The sequence below is a fragment of the Artibeus jamaicensis genome, unplaced genomic scaffold (assembly GCF_021234435.1).
Source record: "Artibeus jamaicensis isolate MK-2021 breed Jamaican fruit bat unplaced genomic scaffold, CSHL_Jam_final scaffold_461, whole genome shotgun sequence".
In the NCBI taxonomy this organism is placed as follows: Eukaryota; Metazoa; Chordata; class Mammalia; order Chiroptera; family Phyllostomidae; genus Artibeus; species Artibeus jamaicensis.
This window is the reverse complement of record NW_026522045.1, coordinates 9,375,857-9,394,905: the sequence shown is the minus strand read 5'-3', so window position 1 is coordinate 9,394,905 and position 19,049 is coordinate 9,375,857. Positions and strand designations below refer to the sequence as shown.

General features: G+C 38.7%; 1 protein-coding gene across 2 annotated transcripts in view; it reads right to left on the bottom strand.

Annotated features, from left to right (window-relative positions):
* VSIG1 (V-set and immunoglobulin domain containing 1) overlaps nucleotides 1-19,049 on the bottom strand; it is a 47,498-nt gene that overhangs the window by 18,262 nt on the left and 10,187 nt on the right. For both annotated transcript variants that reach the window (XM_037167118.2, XM_037167117.2), the window contains exon 2: nucleotides 3,712-3,875. In XM_037167118.2, coding sequence (XP_037023013.2) covers nucleotides 3,712-3,875 — 164 coding nt within the window. The remainder of the gene's footprint in view (nucleotides 1-3,711; nucleotides 3,876-19,049) is intronic.

The window sequence follows — 19,049 nt, the reverse complement described above, 5'->3', positions numbered from 1 at the left end:
ATCATCCCCCCAAAGTCCCATTAGCCATTCCTAGATTAATATATAACATGATCTACAGGATTCTGAATGCATAGAATTGCTCTAAGAAGAAACAAATTTGAAATAGAAGCCAAATTTTATTTTGAAAAATACCATGCCTATAGCCCTGGCAGGAATGGCTCAGTGGATTGAGTGCTGGTCTGTGAATCAAAGGGTCACCAGTTTGATTCCCAGTCAGGACATATGCCTGGGTTTCAGGCCAGTTCCCCAGTATGGGGCTCATGAGAGGCAACCACACACTGATGTTTCTTTCCCTCTCTTTCTCCCTCCCTTCCCCTCTCTAAAAGTAAATAAAATCTTTTAAAAAAGAAAAATATTATGTCCATGAGTAAATGAGTAGGTCAAAAAACCATGGTACATTTATACCATGAAATACTATTTAGCAGAAAGAAAGAAAGAACTCCTATCCCTCATGACAGCATGGATGGAACTGGAGAGTATTATGCTAAGTGAAATAAGCCAGGCAGTGAAAGACAAATACCATATGATCTCACTTATAAGTGGAACCTAATTCATGAGACAAACAAGCAAGCAAAATAGAACCAGAGACGTGGAAATAAAGAACAAAGTGATAGTGACTAGAGGGGAGAGGGGAGGGAGATAAAGGAGGAAAGAAAGGGAAGGGTCAAGTCAAGGAACATGTACAAAGACCCATGGACAAGGACAATGTGGGGGAGGATTGAATGTGGGACGTGGAGGGTGGGTAGGGCAGTGAAGAGTAATGTGGGGGAAATTGGGACAACTGTAATTGAACAACAATAAAAAATTTTAAAAATACCATTTCAACTGAAGATATCTGCAACATCTTTGTTGAGCAGTTTCTCTGTTTAAGGATAAGAAGCAGGCCAAAAAGGGAACTGACCTCTCTCTCCCTTTAGCCACAGGGACCTGAAAGGCAGTGGAGCTGGAAGCCATTCTGGGGACAGAATTCCCCCAAGAGCTCTGTCCCAGCTGACCAGCTGTAAAAAGTGTACCTTGTTAGGCTGGATTCCCTAGTGCCCATCACCCAGGGCTAGGGATAGGATAGGGATTTTGCAAAATCACCATTTTGGGAGTAATGTTGCTGATAATAACTCACATTCATTGAATGGTTACTGGGTAGAAAGCTTCCTAGTGCTTCAAAAGTAGCATCTCATTTAAATTTCACAGTAAACCTGTGAAGTAGGTAAGTAGCCCCATTTTACAGATGGAAAAACTGAACCTCTGAAAGGTCAAGTGACTTGTCTAAGGTCAACAATCTGGCAAGTAAGCAGAAAGGCAAGGAATAGAATTAATGGGAGGTTTCCTCTGGGGCTCCAAAACTACTCATCTAGAAAAGCAGAGAGAAGCACATGCCTGCACTGTATGGAGGAAAATGTGGAGGGACTCAAGTTCTCTAGATTTAGAGACCTAAGGATGGTTATAATGGGGATCTTGCTGGGGCAAGGAGAAAGAGAAAGCCTGCCTTTTTGGAGGTGATTTTCACTGTCTCCAAGCTAGGAGCTAGCCCTACCTCACCCTGTCTTGTATGTGGCTTAAGGTATGAAAGTAGCACAGGTGTCATGCTCTTTAAGAGATGCCTGGAATGTTTTATAATCAAGGAGCATGTTCTCACTAATCAAGTGTTTCAGTGCAGAAGCTCTCTTTTGATTTAGACATTCCAAAAGAGTAGATACCCTAAATTATTTGCACTGCCTGGGCCAGACATTTTGAAGAATGAGGTAAATGGCAAGTAAATAAGCTACTTAAATAATTATTTGTTCATTGATTTCTTTTTTTTTCCATAAATTTTCTTTCTAAAGCTGTTCTAAGAGATGTCCTGAGCACAAGTAACATTCAGTTCACTAACCTACACCTTCTTCCTCTCCATTTTAAGGTCTAGAATAAAGTCATTGTTGGTCACAAGATCCTTCAGGTCCTGCATCTATGAGCTCCTCACCAGCCACATAATTCAACCAAGAGGCGATCTTGTAAATTTCAGTATCAGAGGAGGCATAAAGAAGAATTTGTGTTTTTGAATTCAGACTTGCCTGGCCTGATCTCCAGGTATTTTAGAACATCTTGATTTGTGGACTAAGCCTAATAATTTTTTCCAAAATATACTGGTAAGACCTCTCTAAATTCAGCCTTTACTGGAAAACATGAGAAGGACTTTAAGCCCACAGATAAAGAATGCACTAAAAAGACTAGTAAGGAATGTACACTTTAAAAAGGAAGAAACATCAGGTGATTATCGTCATCTACAATCTAAGAGAACAGCATACTCTCTCGGTTAACTGCAACATGTGAGATGTTGGGTCAGAACATTTTTGGTGATGGGAACTGGTAGACTTATGTTGCTGCTGCTGCTGCTGCTGTTGATAATAGTGTTTATAAGGATGAAAATTTACAGTGATTTATATTATTTTTTCAGTGTTTTCACATATGTCAGTTGATTCTCCATGAAACATGTAAGAGTATTACTGTTCTACCATATTTTGAGAGAGGCATAAAGTGATTTGTATACTTGTCTAAGTACTAGTGATTCATATACTTAACTAGTATTGAGCAAAGTTGTTGAACTTTGACTAGCGGGTATAATTGACAAAATCTCTTGAATGTTATTTCCTGCTAAAGAAGTGTTCGAGGCCTCTGGTGAAGAGATGACTCAGCACGCCCAAAAGACTGGTGATGGCTGAAACAACACTGGCCAAGACGTGACTCCTCCAATCTAATGTCCCTTTTCACCTCTGCCCTTGCTCCTCTTCCAGTCTACTCTACTGGCTCTCTGTCTATCTTTCTGCTAATCAAAACCTTCCCTTTCCTTCAAGGCCCAACTCAACTACATCCCACTCTTTCAAATCACATTGATTTGTCTCTTCTTTGAATTCCTTGTTTTGGATTATATATCATTTTGAAAATCTAATTAAAGCTATAGATCTTTTCCCCTCAAGGAATATATGTTGGCATATGTGCTTGCACACTCATGCACCCACAGAGGGAGACACACACACTTGGAGTATACAATTTTAATCCTTGGGCTAATTTAAAGATGCAATTACCCTAAGGTCAGATGGAGAAAACCTGGGACTAGGCAGCTTGCAGGTAGAATCATTCTCTTTGACTTTCACACAACCTCTTCTGGCAACTTGTTCCCCCCAGACCCTGTCCTACCTCTCTCTACCCTATAGCTTCCTGGTGCCTTTGTTTACCCAGAGCTCATCATTACCTTGACCCTTCTCCACCTATCTTGGACTCTCATTGCACCAGGACTCAGTCTGATTCAATGAACTAGCTTGCTTAAAGACAGATCCCATATGTTAAGTTTGACAGAGATCTACACATCAATTAGGAAATGAATTTGAATTAGGGTCTTCTGGAAATAATAGTGAGAAAGATTTTTTTTGGAGGGGAGGAAGTCCTTTCAGAACTGCTTATTTCACCTATGAGAAAAACCACTCCTGTCTAATCTGGAATACCTGGTATACTTTATGTTGACTTACACAGAATTAAGATAACAGGCTATAACAGAATATGAAGATAGGTCAAAGGCTAAGTCACTTACATGATGGTATTCCCTAAGAAGCTATCTTCAAATTCTTTGTATCTGAGGTTCTGCCACTGCTGTCACTATCTTACCATTCCTTCACACACTGACTTCAACGGTTTATGTCAGAACTATTAAAGGGGAATAATTTAGGAATAAGTTCTTACAGTAATTGGACGTAACTCTTTTTCATTGGAGAAGGACCACTGGATGGAAAGATTGTCCCGGGAGGCCACAGTGCTGGTATAGGTGCAGATGAGAGTGACATTAGATCCAACAGTCACATTCACAACACTTTTTGGGATGGTCACTTGCACCCCAGTAACTTGACCTGAAAAGATAATCACCAAAAATAATGTTACACACTCACTTTCTGACAACATTTTTCATTATGAAGCATTTTCAATGACATCTTATTTTAGGAATCCAAGATGAAGAGGATAAAGTAGAATGAACCATATAGGAAAGCTGAGCAAGCAATTGGTTGGGGTAAGGGAGTTTTTGATAAATTACTATGTGAATATACTCAAATCCTATGTGATAGTGAGGTGATAGCACTGAACTGGGAATTTCTTTTGTGCAAGAATAGCCTCAATCACTTCTTGTCCTTTTGACTAAGATCAAGTGAAGAATAGCCTTGGACAGAGGTTCTGAAAATGTTGTCTGGGGGTTCACAAAGGTCCTTGAGTATGGGGAACAATCAATCCTGTTTTCCCAGAACTAGGGGTTCCCTTAGACATAGGACTTTCCATTTTAAAACTGGGTCTTGGTGCTTAAACCAGAAAAGCCCCAGGAAAACCAGGATGAGTTTGTTGCTCTATAAGATCATTTTGTTAACTAAAAGATAAAAAATTATATTCATAATGCTAAGATGTTATTTTTCTTTTTCACTTTCATCCTCTCATCAGTCTACAGTGAAGTGTTCTAGAAACTACACAATAATGATATCACTGCTTTAGTAACTCATGGATGTGTGCTCATGTATTTTTGTGTTTAACTTTTTTTTTACTTGCTAATACAGTAAATATAGATACAAATAACCCACATAGCAAAAATTCCTTGGGTTCCCCAATAATTTTCAATTAAAATTATCTAGAATTAAGTGCATATATATATACACACAAAGACAAGCAAAAATGGACAAGTATGAATAAGATCACTAGATTTTATTAATGTTAGTTTCCTGGTTGTGATATTATACTATAGTTTTACAATATGTTACCATGGCAGGTATGGTTGTGTAAAGCATACATGGGATGACTGTCCTAAAATTTTTTAACATATTTTTTAAATTTATTTTTAGAGAGAGGGGAAGGGAGGGAAAAAGGGAGAAACATCAGTGTGTGGTTGCCTCTTGTGTACCCCCTACTGGGGACCTGGCCTGCAACCCAAGCACGTACCCTGACTGGGAATTGAACTGGCAACCCTTTGGTTCACAGACCAGCATTCAATCCACTGAGCCACACTAGCCAGGGCTGTCTTAAAAATTTTAATGACTGCAGAATGTACAGTGATATCTCATATTTCATTACTGATATTGATGTTACATGTCTTATCTGCTTTTATTTTTTTACCAGTTTTGCTGGGGGTTTGTCAATTTTATTTATTGATTCTTTTTCAGAAAACCATATTTTTATTTCATTTAATTTTCTCTATAATTTTCTTATTTTAATTCAACTGACGTCAGCTCTTTCTTACTTCTTGAATTCTGTTTTTAATAGAAATTTAAAAACTAGAGGCCTATGCTTTTGCAGGTGAGGTGATCTTTTTGGTCTCTCTTTTGTACAGAGTACATATCACTTTAAACCCATTTCCCAGACCTTGTGGTTCTTCTGTCAGATGATTACAAAGGTGCCATGAAAACAATAAGGCATTTGCATAGGCACTTCTGCTCAGCCTAGTTCTTCAAATTTCTTGGCATCCAAGATCAGGAGAAAATTGTTTTTCTTCTGCTTGGGTGTGATCAACACAAAAAGAATAACCCCACCATCTTTTTCATTACTTCTGGTACTGGAACAAAAACAGATTCTGAAGGATAAAAGCCATTTTCTTTTCAAACCATCAGTGCCTTGTTCACCACATCAACCTTGATTACAAAATCCCCCACCAAATGCTGAAAGCCACAGCCATAGAAGAAATGATACTTTTTTGCCACTGAACCAGCCATAGTGACTTCAGCTCTTAATATGTTCCTTTTTCTTGTTGTTTTCAGATTATTTTGTCCTTCTTATTTTAGATCCTTGATGTAGAAACTTCAATTAGTGACTTGAGATATTTGTTCATTTCAAATGTAAGCACTAGGTATTATAAATTTCTCTCTCATGAGTGCTTTAGTTGCATGTTACATATTTCTATATGTTATATTTTTATTTTTATTCAGTTTATGTTTACTTTTAAATTTTTCTTTGAGACTTCATTATTGATCCATACATTATTTAGAAGTGTGTTGAATAGTTCACAAGTATTTAAAGACTTACTATCTTTTAGTTCTTTTTTTAAAATAAATGATTCTTTTTTTATTTTTATTTTTTATTTATTTATCTTTAGAGGGGAAGGGAAGGAGAGAGGGAGAGAAGTATCAATGTATGGTTGCCTTTCATGCGTCCCCTGCTGGGAAGTGGCCTGCAGGGAAGCGGTCTGCAACCCCGGTATGTGCCCTGACTGGGAATCGAGCCGCGATTGTCTTGTTTGCAGGCCCGCGCTCAATCCACTGAGCTACACCAGCCAGGGCTCTATCTTTTGGTTCTTGATTTCTAGTTTAATTGTATTGTGCTCAGAGAACAGACCCTGTATAATTTCAATTTTTTAAAAAAAATTATGTCTGTTTTATGTCCAAGTACGTGGTCTATTTGGTAAATGTTCCATGGGTGCTTGGGGGAGTAAGTGCATTACTTGGAGAAGTAATGCTGTTACTTGGAGAAGTGTTCTACATAAAGAGATACACTTTAAAATGTTATGAATACTCACCAAGTTAGACCAAGTTGTAGGCAATAAAAGAAACCTTAACAAGTTTAAAAGAACAAAAGTCATATGTTTGCTCTCAACCACAATGAAATTAAAGTAGAAATCAATAACAAAGAAATTAACAGAAAGTCCCCAAATATATGGTGATTAAATAGTATACTTCTGAACAAATTGGTCAAAAAGAAATCTCAAAAGAAAGTTAAACATACCTTGAATAAACGTATCTTAAATAAAAAAGACAAATACCATATGATCTCGCCTTTAAGTGGAACCTAATCAACAAAACAAACAAGCAAGCAAAATATAACCAGAGACATTGAAATTAAGAACAACCTGACAGTAACCAGAGGGGAGGGGGGAGGGAATAATTGGGGGGGAGAGGGAAAGAGTTTTCAGGAACAGCTATAAAGGACACACAGACAAAACCAAGGGGAATGGAATCAGGGAAGGGAGGTTGGGATGGCTGGGGTTGGGGGGAGTGGTGGGAGGTAAATGGAGACAACTGTACTTGAACAACAATAAAATAATTTTTAAAAATAAAACTGATCAAAATTTATGGTATGTAGTAAAAGCAGTCCTTAGTGGGAAATTTACACCATTGAATATAGTAGAAAAGAAAAAAAGATCTAAAATCAATCATGGAAAATTGCACCTTAGGAAACAGACAAACAAAAAAAATAGCAGATTAAATCCAAAGTAAGCAAAAGAAAATAAATAATGAAAACTAGAGCAGAAACCAATGAAATTGAAAAACAAGAAATCATTAGAGAAAACCAATAAAATGAAAATGGCTTATTTGAAAAAATCTATAATATTGATAAGATTCTAGCCAAGCTAAGAAAAAATAGAGTACATAAATTACTGAAACTAGAAATGAAGAAAAGGTCATTGCTACAGACTCTATTGGCATTAAAAAGATAATAAAGAAATACAAGAAAAACTCAGTGCCCACAAATTCAACAATTTAGGTGAAATGGTCCAGTGTCCTGAAAGACACGGTATTCCAAAATTCACACAAGAAGAAGTAAACAATTCAAACAGGCCTATATCTATTCTATATTTATTTTTAAAATGAATGAATAATCAATAACCTTCTAAAACAGAAAGCACCAGGTCCAGATGGTTTCACTGGTTAATTCTACCAAATATTTAAGGAAATCATACCAATTCTCTATAATCTCTTTCAGAAGATAGAACAGAGTGAATATTTCCTCACTCATTATAGGATGCTCTCATCACCCTAGTACTAAAATCAGACCAAGACAATACAAGAAAAAAACTCAAATACATCTCATGAACATAAATACAAAAATACTCAGTGTGGCATTGGTGGTATAGTGGTGAGCATAGCTGCCTTCCAAAAATACTCAGTAAAAAGTTAGCAAACCAAATTCAACAATATATGAAAATAATTCTATACCATGACCAAGTGGAATTTATCCCAGGTATGCAAGCCTGGTTCAACACTTAAAAATCAATTAATATACTTTTAGTCAAGATGGTAGTGTAGGCAGACATAGCTCACCTCTTCACACAACCACATCCAAATTACAACTAAATTATAGAACAACCATTAGTCAGAACTGTAAGAAATCAAGCAGAGTGGAAGTCTGACAAATATGGAATTAAAGAAACCATATCAACCAGACTGGTAAGAAAGGCAGAGACACAGTATGGGCTGGTCCCACATCCACGTGTAGTGGACAAAATTTGGGAAGGATATCTTGGGAGCAAGGAGTCCCAACCCTGTACAAGAACTCCCAGCCCAGGGTTCCAGTGCCAGAAAGATAAGTCTCTATAACTTCTGGCTTCAAAACCCAGTGGGGACTGAGTTGGTGGAAGAAACCTCTGGAGTCCTAAGTAATTCCTCTTAAAGGTAAGTCCACACAGGACTTACTCAGACTCACTCCCTCTGAGCTTCAGCATTGGGTTAGCAGCTTGAAAAGGCACCAGTGGCATACAGGGAGAAACTGAAGTGTCTGGAATTAAGTCAAGCAAAGGCCATTGCCCTTTTCTGAACCCTCCTCTGACAGACCACATTTCTGGCAGGCTGGTGCTATATCTGAGACTATCTGCCTGGATAGTACTGTTTGCCCTGCCCTGGAGACCCCCAGAACTCTTTCCAACCCAACTTAAGGGCTGGCCCAAGCTGTTTTTCCATATGAATGGTTGGATTCGGCTCATGCTTCACAACTTCCTAAATTCTCTTAAACAAGGAACAGCCTGCCTCAGTGAGCCCCCAGTCCCTAGGTACCACTTGCTAAGTGGCCCCAGGCCTGGCACTAGTAGAAACCAGCCTAGATTAACATCTTGGCTTTACCTGGGAATCTCCAAGTCCAGCACAAGCAGCAGCCATCTCAGATTGCTTCATAGCTCAGGCAGGGTGGCCCTGGGAAAAACACAGGTGGGGGCTGACCTTGGTCTGCACCACCTGCAAAACTTCAGAGCCTGTGCACCCAGTGGACAGCTATGGATCATGTTGGAGCACCACCACTCTGCCCTACACAGCTTATCCTCCATAGAGAGCAGAGGTTGGTGGTCAGTGGTCACAGCCAGTACTTGCAGCTGACTGCCTTGGGTAAATAACTTCCATTGACCTGCCAACAGTAATCAAAGCTCAACTACAAGAGAAAGATGTACTCAGCCCACCTAAAGGGGGCACCTTGAGTACTCAGCTTGGAAGGAAGAGGAAACTGTGCCACTGGACCTTACAGGATACCTACTATATTAGGCCCTGCTACCAAAACAGGAAGTCGTAGCAGCTCTGCCTAATACACAGAAACAAACACAGGGGGATTGCCAGAAAGGAGCAGAGAAAAAACATGGCCCAAACATGAAAGAACAGATCAAAATTCCAGAAAAAGAACTAAACAAAATGGAGATAGAAATTTATCAGATGCCGAGTTCAAAACACAGTTACACGGATGCTCAAGGGACTTACTGAGGACCTCAATAGCATAAAAAAAAATCCAGTCAGAAATTAAGGATGCACTAATAGAAATAAAGAACAATTTACAGGGAAACAACAGTAGAGTGAATGAAGCCAAGCATCAAGTCAATGACTTGGAACATAAGGAAGCAAAAAACAACCAATCAGAACAACAAGAAAAAAAGAATCCAAAAAAATGAGGATAATGTTACCGGCCTCTGGGACAACTTCAAGCATTCCAACATCTGCATCATAGGGGCACCAGAAGGAGAAGAGAAAGAGCAAGAAATTGGAAATCTATTTGAAAAAAGAATGAAAGAAAACTTCTGTACCACAGTGAAGGAAATAGACATGCAAATCCAGGAAGTACAGGATCAAAAGAGGTCCATTCCAAGACATGTCATAATTAAAATGCCAAAGTTAAAGCTAAAGAATGTTTTTAAAGTATATTTTAATGATTATGCTATTACAGTTGTTCCAGTTTTTTCCTCCCCTTTACCCGTCTCCTCCCTGCACAACCCTCCTTACCCTCCAGCATTCCCACTCCTGACATGCAGCTCATGTCCATGGGTTGTACATATACGTTCTTAGGCTTCTCCATTTCCTATACTATTCTTAACCTCCTCCTGTCTATTTTGTGCCTACCAATTATGCTTCTTATACCCTGTACCTTTCCCCCATTCTCCCTCTCCCCTTCCCACTGATAACTGTCCATGTAATCTTCATTTCTGTGATTCTGTTCCTGTTCTAGTTGTTTGCTTGGTTTATTTTTGTATTTGTTTTTGGTTTTAGGTTGAGCTGTAGATAGTGGTGACTTTGTTGTCTCTTTACGGTTCATAGTATTCGATCTTTTTCTTAGATAAGTCCTTTTAACATTTCATATAATAAGGGTTTGGTGATGGTGAACTCCTTTATCTTGACCTTATCTGGGAAGCACTTTATCTGCCCTTTCATTCAAAAAGATAACTGCTGGGTAGAGTAATCTTGGATGCAGGTCCTTGCCTTTCATGACTTCAAATACTTCTTTCCAGCCCTTTCTTGCCTTTAAGGTTTCTTTTGAGAAATATGCTAATAGTCTTATGGGAACTCTTTGTCAGTAACTCTCTACCTTCCTTTTGCTACTTTTAAGATTAAAAGAAAGAATCTTAAAAGCAGCAATAGAAAAGATGTGAGTTACCTACAGGGCAGTTCCCATAAGACTATCAGCTGATTTCACAAAAGAAATTTTGCAGGCCAGGAAAGACTTGCAAGAAATATTGAAAGATGTGAAAAGCAAGAACCTGTAGCCGAGATTGCTCAACCCAGCACAGCTATCACTTAGAATCAAAAGGTGGATAAAAGAGCTTTCCAGATAAGAAAAAATTAAAGAAGTTCATCATCACCAAACCATTATTATATGAAATGTTAAAGAGATTTATTTAAGAAAAAAAGTTCAAAACTAGGAACAATAAAATGGCAATAAATACATATCTATGAACAATTGAGTCTGAAAAAAGATGGGATGGTGTGTGGAGAATGGGTGAGGAGTTTAGGGGATTAAGAAGAACAAACAGCCCTAGCTGGTGTGGCTCAGTGGATTGAGTGTCAGCCTGTGAATCAAAGGGCCACAGGTTCCACTCCCAGTCAGAGCACATGCCTGGGTTGCAGGCCAGGTCCCCAGCAGGGGGCACGTGAGAGGCAACCACACATTGATGTTTCTCTCTCTCCCTTTCCCTGTCTCTAAAAATAAATAAATAAAATCTTTAAAAAAGAAGTACAGAATAGGTGCTTAAAAAGTAGGTAGTTACAGAGTAATCATGGGGATGTAAAGTACAGTAGAGGAAGTGAAGTAGCCAAAGAACTTATATGCATTACCCATTGACATGAATAATGATGTAGAGATTGGACTGAAGGAGTGGGGTGTGTTTGGTGGAGGGAAAAGGGGAGAAATGTGGAACAACTATAATACCATAACCAAAAAATATAATTTAAAAATCAATTAATGTAACACATCACAAGAAAAGGCTAAAGAAAAAAATCACAAATAATATCAACAGATGAAGAGAAAGCATTTAATGAAATCTAACACCCATTTGTGATTAAAAAAAACTCTTAATAAGCTAAAAATAGAAATAGAGGGAAATTTCCCCAACTTGATAAAAGACATCTATAAAACACCTATAGCTAACACTGTACTTAGTGATGAAAAACGAGAAGGTTTCCTGCTTAGATAAGGGAGAATGCAAGGATGTCCCTTCCATCACTCCTTTTCAACCTCATAGTGAAAGTCTTAGCCAATGCAGTAAGACATGAAAAGGAAATAAAAGATATACAGTTGTGAAAGAGATGATAGATAACATAGTTGTTTATGTAGAAAATCCAAAAGAATCAACAAAAAACTCATGGAACTAATAAGTGATTATGGCAAGGTTTCAGGATACAAGGTTAATATGTAAAACTTTATTGCTTTACTATATACCAACAGTGAAAAAGTGGATTTTGAAATTAAAAACACAATACCATTTATATCAGCACTCTAAAAAATTAAATACTTAAGTATAAGTCTAACAAAATGTGTACAAGATCTGTATGAGGAAAACGAAAACCTCCAATATAAGAAAGTAGAAAAATAAACCTAATAAATGGATATTCCATGTTTACAGATAAGAGGACTCAATTTTGTCAAGATGTCAATTCTTAAAAACTTGATCTGTAGACTTAATGCAGCCTCAATAAAAATCATAGCAAGTTATTTTTGTGGATATTGACAAATTTATTCTAAAGTTTACATGGAGAGCTAACACAATATTAAAGGAAAATAACAAAGTTGGAGTACTGACACTACTTGTCTACAAGACTTCCTATAAAGCTGTCATATGGTAATAAGGAGTGTGTAGTATTATAAAAAAAATAGACAAATAGAACAATGGAAAAAATAGACAGCCAAGAAATAGATCCAAATACATACAGGTAACATTTTTTACAAAGGAGCAACAACAATAGCAATGGAGGAATGATAATCTTTTTCAACAAATGATGTTGGAACAATTTGATGTCCATGTCCAAAAGCCAAATCTAGACTTAGACCTTATACCTTTCACATAAATTATCTCAAAATGGGTCACAGATCTAATTTTAAAAAGGAGAACCATAAAACTGTTAGAAGATAACATAAGGGAAATCTAGATGACCTTGGTTTTGATGATGACTTTAAATACAAAACCAAAGGAACAATCCATGAAAGAAAAAAAACAAAGATAAGCTGAACTTCATTAAAATTAGAAACTCTCATTCTGAGAAAGATACCATGAAGAGAATAAAAAGACAAGCCACAGACTAGGAGAAACTGATTATGAAAGGCATAACTGATAAAGAACTGTTTTCCAAAATACACAAAGAATTATTAAAACTTAATAAAAGGAAAACAAGCAACCAGACTGAAAAATGGACCAAAGACCCTAACAGACATCTCACCAGAGATGATATATAGACAGCAACTAAGCATACGAAAAGATAATTTACATCATATATCATCAGGAAAATGCAAATTAAAACAATGAGATACCAATACACACCCAGTGTCAAAAATCGAAAACACTGACAACACTGAATACTAGTGTGAATGTGGAAAAACAGGAACTCTCATTCATTGCTGGTGGGAAGGCACAATGGTAGAGCCACTTTGGAAGACAGGTTTGTGGTGTCTTAGCACATCTGGACAGTAAACATACTCTTACCATACTATCCAGCAATAGCACTCCTTGGTATTTACCCAAAGAAGTGGAAAAGTTATGTTCATAGAAAATTTTGTATGCAGATATTTATAGCAGCTTTATTTATAATTGTCCAAATTTGGGCAACCAAGATATTCTTCTGTAGTTTGATGGATTAATTAACTGTGGTACATACAGACAATGGAATATTATTCAGTGCTAAAAAGAAATAAGCTATAAAGACTTGGGGGAATATTAAATGCATATTCTTAAGTGAAAGAAGCCAATCCAGAAAGTCTACATACATGTGATTCCAACTCCAAGACTTTCTGGAAAAGGCAAAACTATTAAAACAGTGGTTGCAAGGTAATAGGGGATAGGATGACAGTGATGGAGCATAGAGGATTTTTAGGACAGTGAAAACAATCTGTATAGTAATGTAATGGTGGATACATGCCATTATACATTCATTAAATCTCACAGATATTTTGGCTACTATGCTAAGAAGTTGCTATTTTAATATTTTATTTTTGCAGCCCCTATTTAAAATATACTTATTGATTATGCTATTATAGTTTTCTCAAACTTTCCCCCCTTATGCCCCCTCTGACCTGCACCTGCAACCCTCCTCCAGCATTCCTCTGCTTTAGTTCATGCCCATGAGTTGTACATATAAATTCTTTGACTTCTGTTTCCTATACCATTTTTTACCTCTCCCCATCTATTTTATGTCTAACAGTTATGCTTTTTATTTCCCATACCTTCCCCCACTATTCCTTGCCTTCACCTCCCCACTGAAAACCCTCCATGTCTCTGATTCTGTTGTCCATTTTTTCTGATTCTGTTCCTTTCTAGTTGTTTGCTTAGTTCTTGTTTTCATTGCTTTTCTTTTCTTTTTAGGTTTATTTGGTTGATAGGTTGATAGTTATTAGGTTGATAGTTGTGAGTTTGTTGTCATTTTACTGTTCATAGTTTTATATCATCTTCTATTCCTTAGATAAATCCCTTCAACAGTTCATATAATAATGGCTTGATGAGGATGAACTCCTTTATCTTGACCTTATCTGGAAAGCACTTTATCTGTCCTTCCATTCCAGCTTTGCCAGATAGAGTAATCTTGGATGTAGGTCTTTGCCTTCCATGACTTCAAATACTTCTTTACAACCCCTTCTTGCCTGTAAGGTTTCTTTTGAGAAATTTGCTGATAGTCTGATGGGAACTCCTTTGTAGGCAACTCTCTCCTTTCCTCTTGCTGCTTTTAAGATTTTTCTCTTTATCTTTAATCTTGGGTAATTTAATGATGATGTGACTTGGTGTGTTCCTCTTTTGCTCCAACTTCATTGGGATTCTCTGGGCTTCCTGGACTTCCCTTTGTCAGATTGGCAAAGTCTATGTCCTTTGTCAGATTGGCAAAGCTATCCTTCATTATTTGTTCAAATGAGTTTTCAATTTCTTGCTGTTCTTCTCCTTCTGGCACCCCTATAATTCAGATATTGGAAAGTTTATAGTTGTCCCAGAGGTTCCTAAACCTCTCTTTATTTCTTTTAATTCATGTTTTTTTATTCTGTCCCAGTTGGATGATTATTTCTTCCTTTTGTTCCAAATCATCGCTTTGAGTCCTGGTTTCCTTCCTGTCACTGTTGGTTCCCTGAATATTTCCCTTCATTTCACTTTGGGTATCTTTCATTTGCTCTTTTGTTTTACAACCCAGCTCAATCAGTTCTGTGAGCATTTTGGTTACCAGGGCTTTAAATTCTCCATCAAATAGGTTGGCTATCTCCTCATCACTTAGCTCTCTTTCTGGAGTTTTGCTCTGTTCTTTCATTTGGGCCATATGTTTTTTTTTGTCTCCGTGTACCAGTCAGGTTGGTCTTGACTGCTTCATTAATTCCTTGGTTGTCAGAGTTCCATGTGGTTTGATTTTCTGGTACATCGGTTTTTTTTTTAAATTGATTTTAGACTGGTTGTTATCTTCCTTTTGGTTGTTCAAGTAAGTGAAGGGTTTCTACCTATGTCTCCATCTTGGCTGGAACCTGGACCAGCAGACAGTCTCTTCTATTTTGTATTTTCTTTATATTTTGCACAAAAACCTGAGCTCACTTTTCTGTGCTGTGGTTCTAACACTAGTTTAATTCTCAGCGTTTTCCTGGTGTTGTTGTGGTCTTTTTGGTTTATCTTATGATATTAGGATTTTGGTTTTACCTGATCCTGTTGTCTGAGAGGGTGGAAGTATTTTTCTAGGTCAGGATGCTCAGCATCTCTCAGTGGGGGATTGTTACAATGAGACTCCTAGTATCTCTGTTGTGGGGAGAGAGTCTCAGACCCACAAAGACAAAGAGCATTCCGGAATCCAGCACTGCCATGGTTTCATCCCTCTTGTCTGTTCACCCTTCAACCTCAGTATCTCTGTGTGAAAGTGGGGAGTCTCAGGTCCAGTGAGGAAACAGCATGCTTCCATTGCCTACTATTATTGGTGGGACTTCTGATATATCCCCTTTTCCAGTGGTATTGGGCTCATCTGATGTCAGAGGGACTTCCATTCCATCTTGGGGAAGAGTGCGTCTACCTGTGTGCTGCTCTTTATTGCTAGGTTAGCATCAGGAAGTGCCATGCCTGAGTTCATTTCTGTTGGGTGAAGATATGTAAGATACCTTACCTCTCTGTTGTTCTCAGGGTCCAAAGCTTTTTAAAAAAATCATCTTTCAGAGTTCTCTCTTGGTTGTTTCTTACTTTATTTCCAGGAATGGTTTGTACTTGTTCTTAGAAGAGGAAACAAGGAGAAACAGGTCCATGCCATTTTGTCTAAGCCAGAAATCACCCTTGCATTTTAAAAGTGTAAAAAGGACCTGAGATCACAAATTTTTAAGAATTGTTGGCTTCACAAAAGGGTGAGCTACCCATGTGATTTGAACAAACACCAAAAAGCTCCCTACCTCAAAATTCAACCCACTGTATTTGAAATTCTCAGTACTACATAAACATTTTCCAAACAGCTGTTATAGAAGATAATTTAGTTAATACTGTAGAGGCATTAGCTCTTCTAAATAATTGTTTATATCCATTGCAAAGTTAAAGAATACTGAAGTTCTCCAGGATGGAATACAAGACCGTCAGCTAGGTATTAGAAGAAAAGGTCAAATTTAAAAGATGCTCTCTGTGCTACAGGGGTGCTGGAGTAAAAACCCTAGCTCTCTGCAAGGTTATAGATAAGGTGTGGAAGTGGGATGAGGATACAGAAATTGTAGGAAGATCAGAGGAAATAGTACAGAAAGACAAATTCCTGGCTTCCATCCCAAGTTTGCATACCCAAAGAGTTTTTAATTTTGTTTTTCTTAATGGCAGCAATCAGGAGAAAGGAAGTTAGGGAGGAACAAACATTTTGGAAAATTTTAAAGAAAAAGCCAATCATTGTACCGATTACTGCTTCTTCCTTGGAATCAATAGTCACGTTCTCTTTCACAGCAAGGCCACCTGGTCCAGATGCTTCTCTGCCAGACTGTTTATATGGCAACCAATGTCTTGATGAATTGAGAGAAATGCTTTAGAGCACACACCAAAGCAACACCTTTTTCTGAAAATCTTTACCCAAGGATGCGTATTGATTTTAGAGAGAATGGAAGGAAGAGGATAAAAGAGACATTGATGTGAGAGAAAAATATTGATCAGTTGCTGCCTGTATGTGCCCCAACCAGGGATTGTACCTGCAACCTAGGTATGTACTGTGATCAGGAATTGGACCCACAACCTTTTAGTTCATGAGACCACAGTCCAACCAACTGAGCCACCCAGTCATGACCAATGCAGCACCTTCTAACTCCATGCAGTTTCTCTCTTCCAAATGTTTTCTTTCCATGTTTTTCTGGTTTCCATAATGCCTTTGCCCAAAATGAAATTGGACTGCAGAAAGCAGCTACTTTTGATGGTCAAAACTTCATTGGACAAAGCTTAGTGGTACTCTTCCACCCTCAAAAGCCTATCTTATTTCTCCTGGAAGTTTGCCATATTCATTTCTGGCTACAGTGTCCAAACTAAAAGGAAAAACAAAGAATATAAAGGGGATTTAATGGCCATTAAAGTTCCTAGTAACTTCCCTCTAAAAATAGAGATATCGAAGATACTATTTGGCCATCATTTCTGTCCTCCTGTTTTGGTTCCAATATCTTTATGGAATTGGCTAATTCTGGGAACCTATGATCACATATGGCCAACAACAATAATAGCAATAAAAATTTTAAGGGCTGTTCTCAACAAAACTCCTTGAAGGCAGAGTAAACATGATTCCCACAAAAGACATGCCATGAAAAAGGTCATGGTGCCTATCAAGAAATATCTGTTGAACACCTATCTGTGTCACAAACAGTGCTGACACTGGGAAAACAAAAATGAACAAGACAGACACAATTTCTGCCTGCCATGTTAATGTGGTAGGAAGCCATTTATAGTGCAGACCAAAATGGAGGCACATGAAAATCCCTTTATTTAAGTGTATACACCTTGATTTGGGAACTATAAATCTGATTTAAAGATTTTCAACTTTTTAAAATAGAAAACATATAAATAATTTTAGATCTGTAAAAGCTCAATAACATCACCTTGGAATAAAGATAGTAACCTCCAAATCTACTATAAGATAATATGTTTTTAAAAATATACACTTTGGGCCCCCACACACCAAGGGTCCTCTGCCAACACAACCCTCTGTGAATGCAGTCGTGCTTACGAGCTGACTCTTCCCTATCAAGGACCAGCCTCCCAAAGAGCTGGAAAATACCTTTTTGCAGCCCAAAGACAAAGCCCACTGACAAAAACAAAGAACAGCTGTCCTGGAAGATGGCGACGGAGTAGGATGGAGCGATTCCAGTTCCCTTACCTATGGGAGAAAACCCTGGCAGATCTACTGAGAAACAGCACAATCAACCAACAGTTCCCCAGCATTTATGAAACTGAGAGACCAGACATTGTGACGGACAGACCAGACAGCTGAAGGTCAGTGGGGTCTTGGGGACCTGAGTAAAGACAGGAGTGGCAGCAGTGGCAGGGGCCGGTGCCCCTGGCCAGTGCCCTCGGCCAGTGCCTAACAGCCTTGGTGCAGCCGCCATGGTCAGGGTCTAGAGGCATTGGTCTGGGACCAGCGCTGGGGGTGTCTGCCACGGAGGACTCTTCGGGAGCCCCGCACCCGGTGAGTCTACGGCAGACTCTTTGGGAGCCTTGGGCCTGCTGCAGGGTTCTTGGGAGAGAGCTGGATCATCAGCTCCCTCCCTCCCCGTCTAAGCAAGGCTGGGCAACGCTGGGCAGAGACCTGTCTGCCTAAGTTTATAGAGAGGGTAACAAAGACAAAGGGTCCTGTTCAACTGTGGACTCTGGTCGCCAGCGCACCAGCTGGGGAGAATTGAGAGGTGTATTGTCATCACCGGTCTGGCTGGGGATTGGGCTGGGCCGAGAGGCAGGCTTTCTGGAGAAGTTTTTATTGGAAAGTGGACTGAGGTGTTCTCTGTGAGGGCAGCTTGGCTTGCTTCCTACCCAGCCTGGCAGCGATCCAAAGGAAGGGCAGAAGCAGTTGAATCCCACCACGGAAGTAGAAAGGACTGTGCCAGATACCAGGGGACCCAGAAAGCCTGACGGGTGTACGGGTGCCCGCACCCCAATCCGGCAGCCTGGCTGGCAGGTGCGCATGCAGCTGCACCTCAGCCCACAGAGAGGACCCCTGGGGTAGATGTTCTGAAAAGAACCTAGATCCCCTTCATGGAGCACTGGGGAGAGGCTAGCTCTTTGGAGAGCATTCTCAGAAAGACTGCACCAATCAACCCACAGGCTGCTGCAACCAGAAAAACCAGTTTGGACACTTTAAAAACAACAAGGGATTTTTTTTCCTTTAGTAAATTTTTTTTAGTAATCTTATTTTTTAAATTTTGTTATTGTT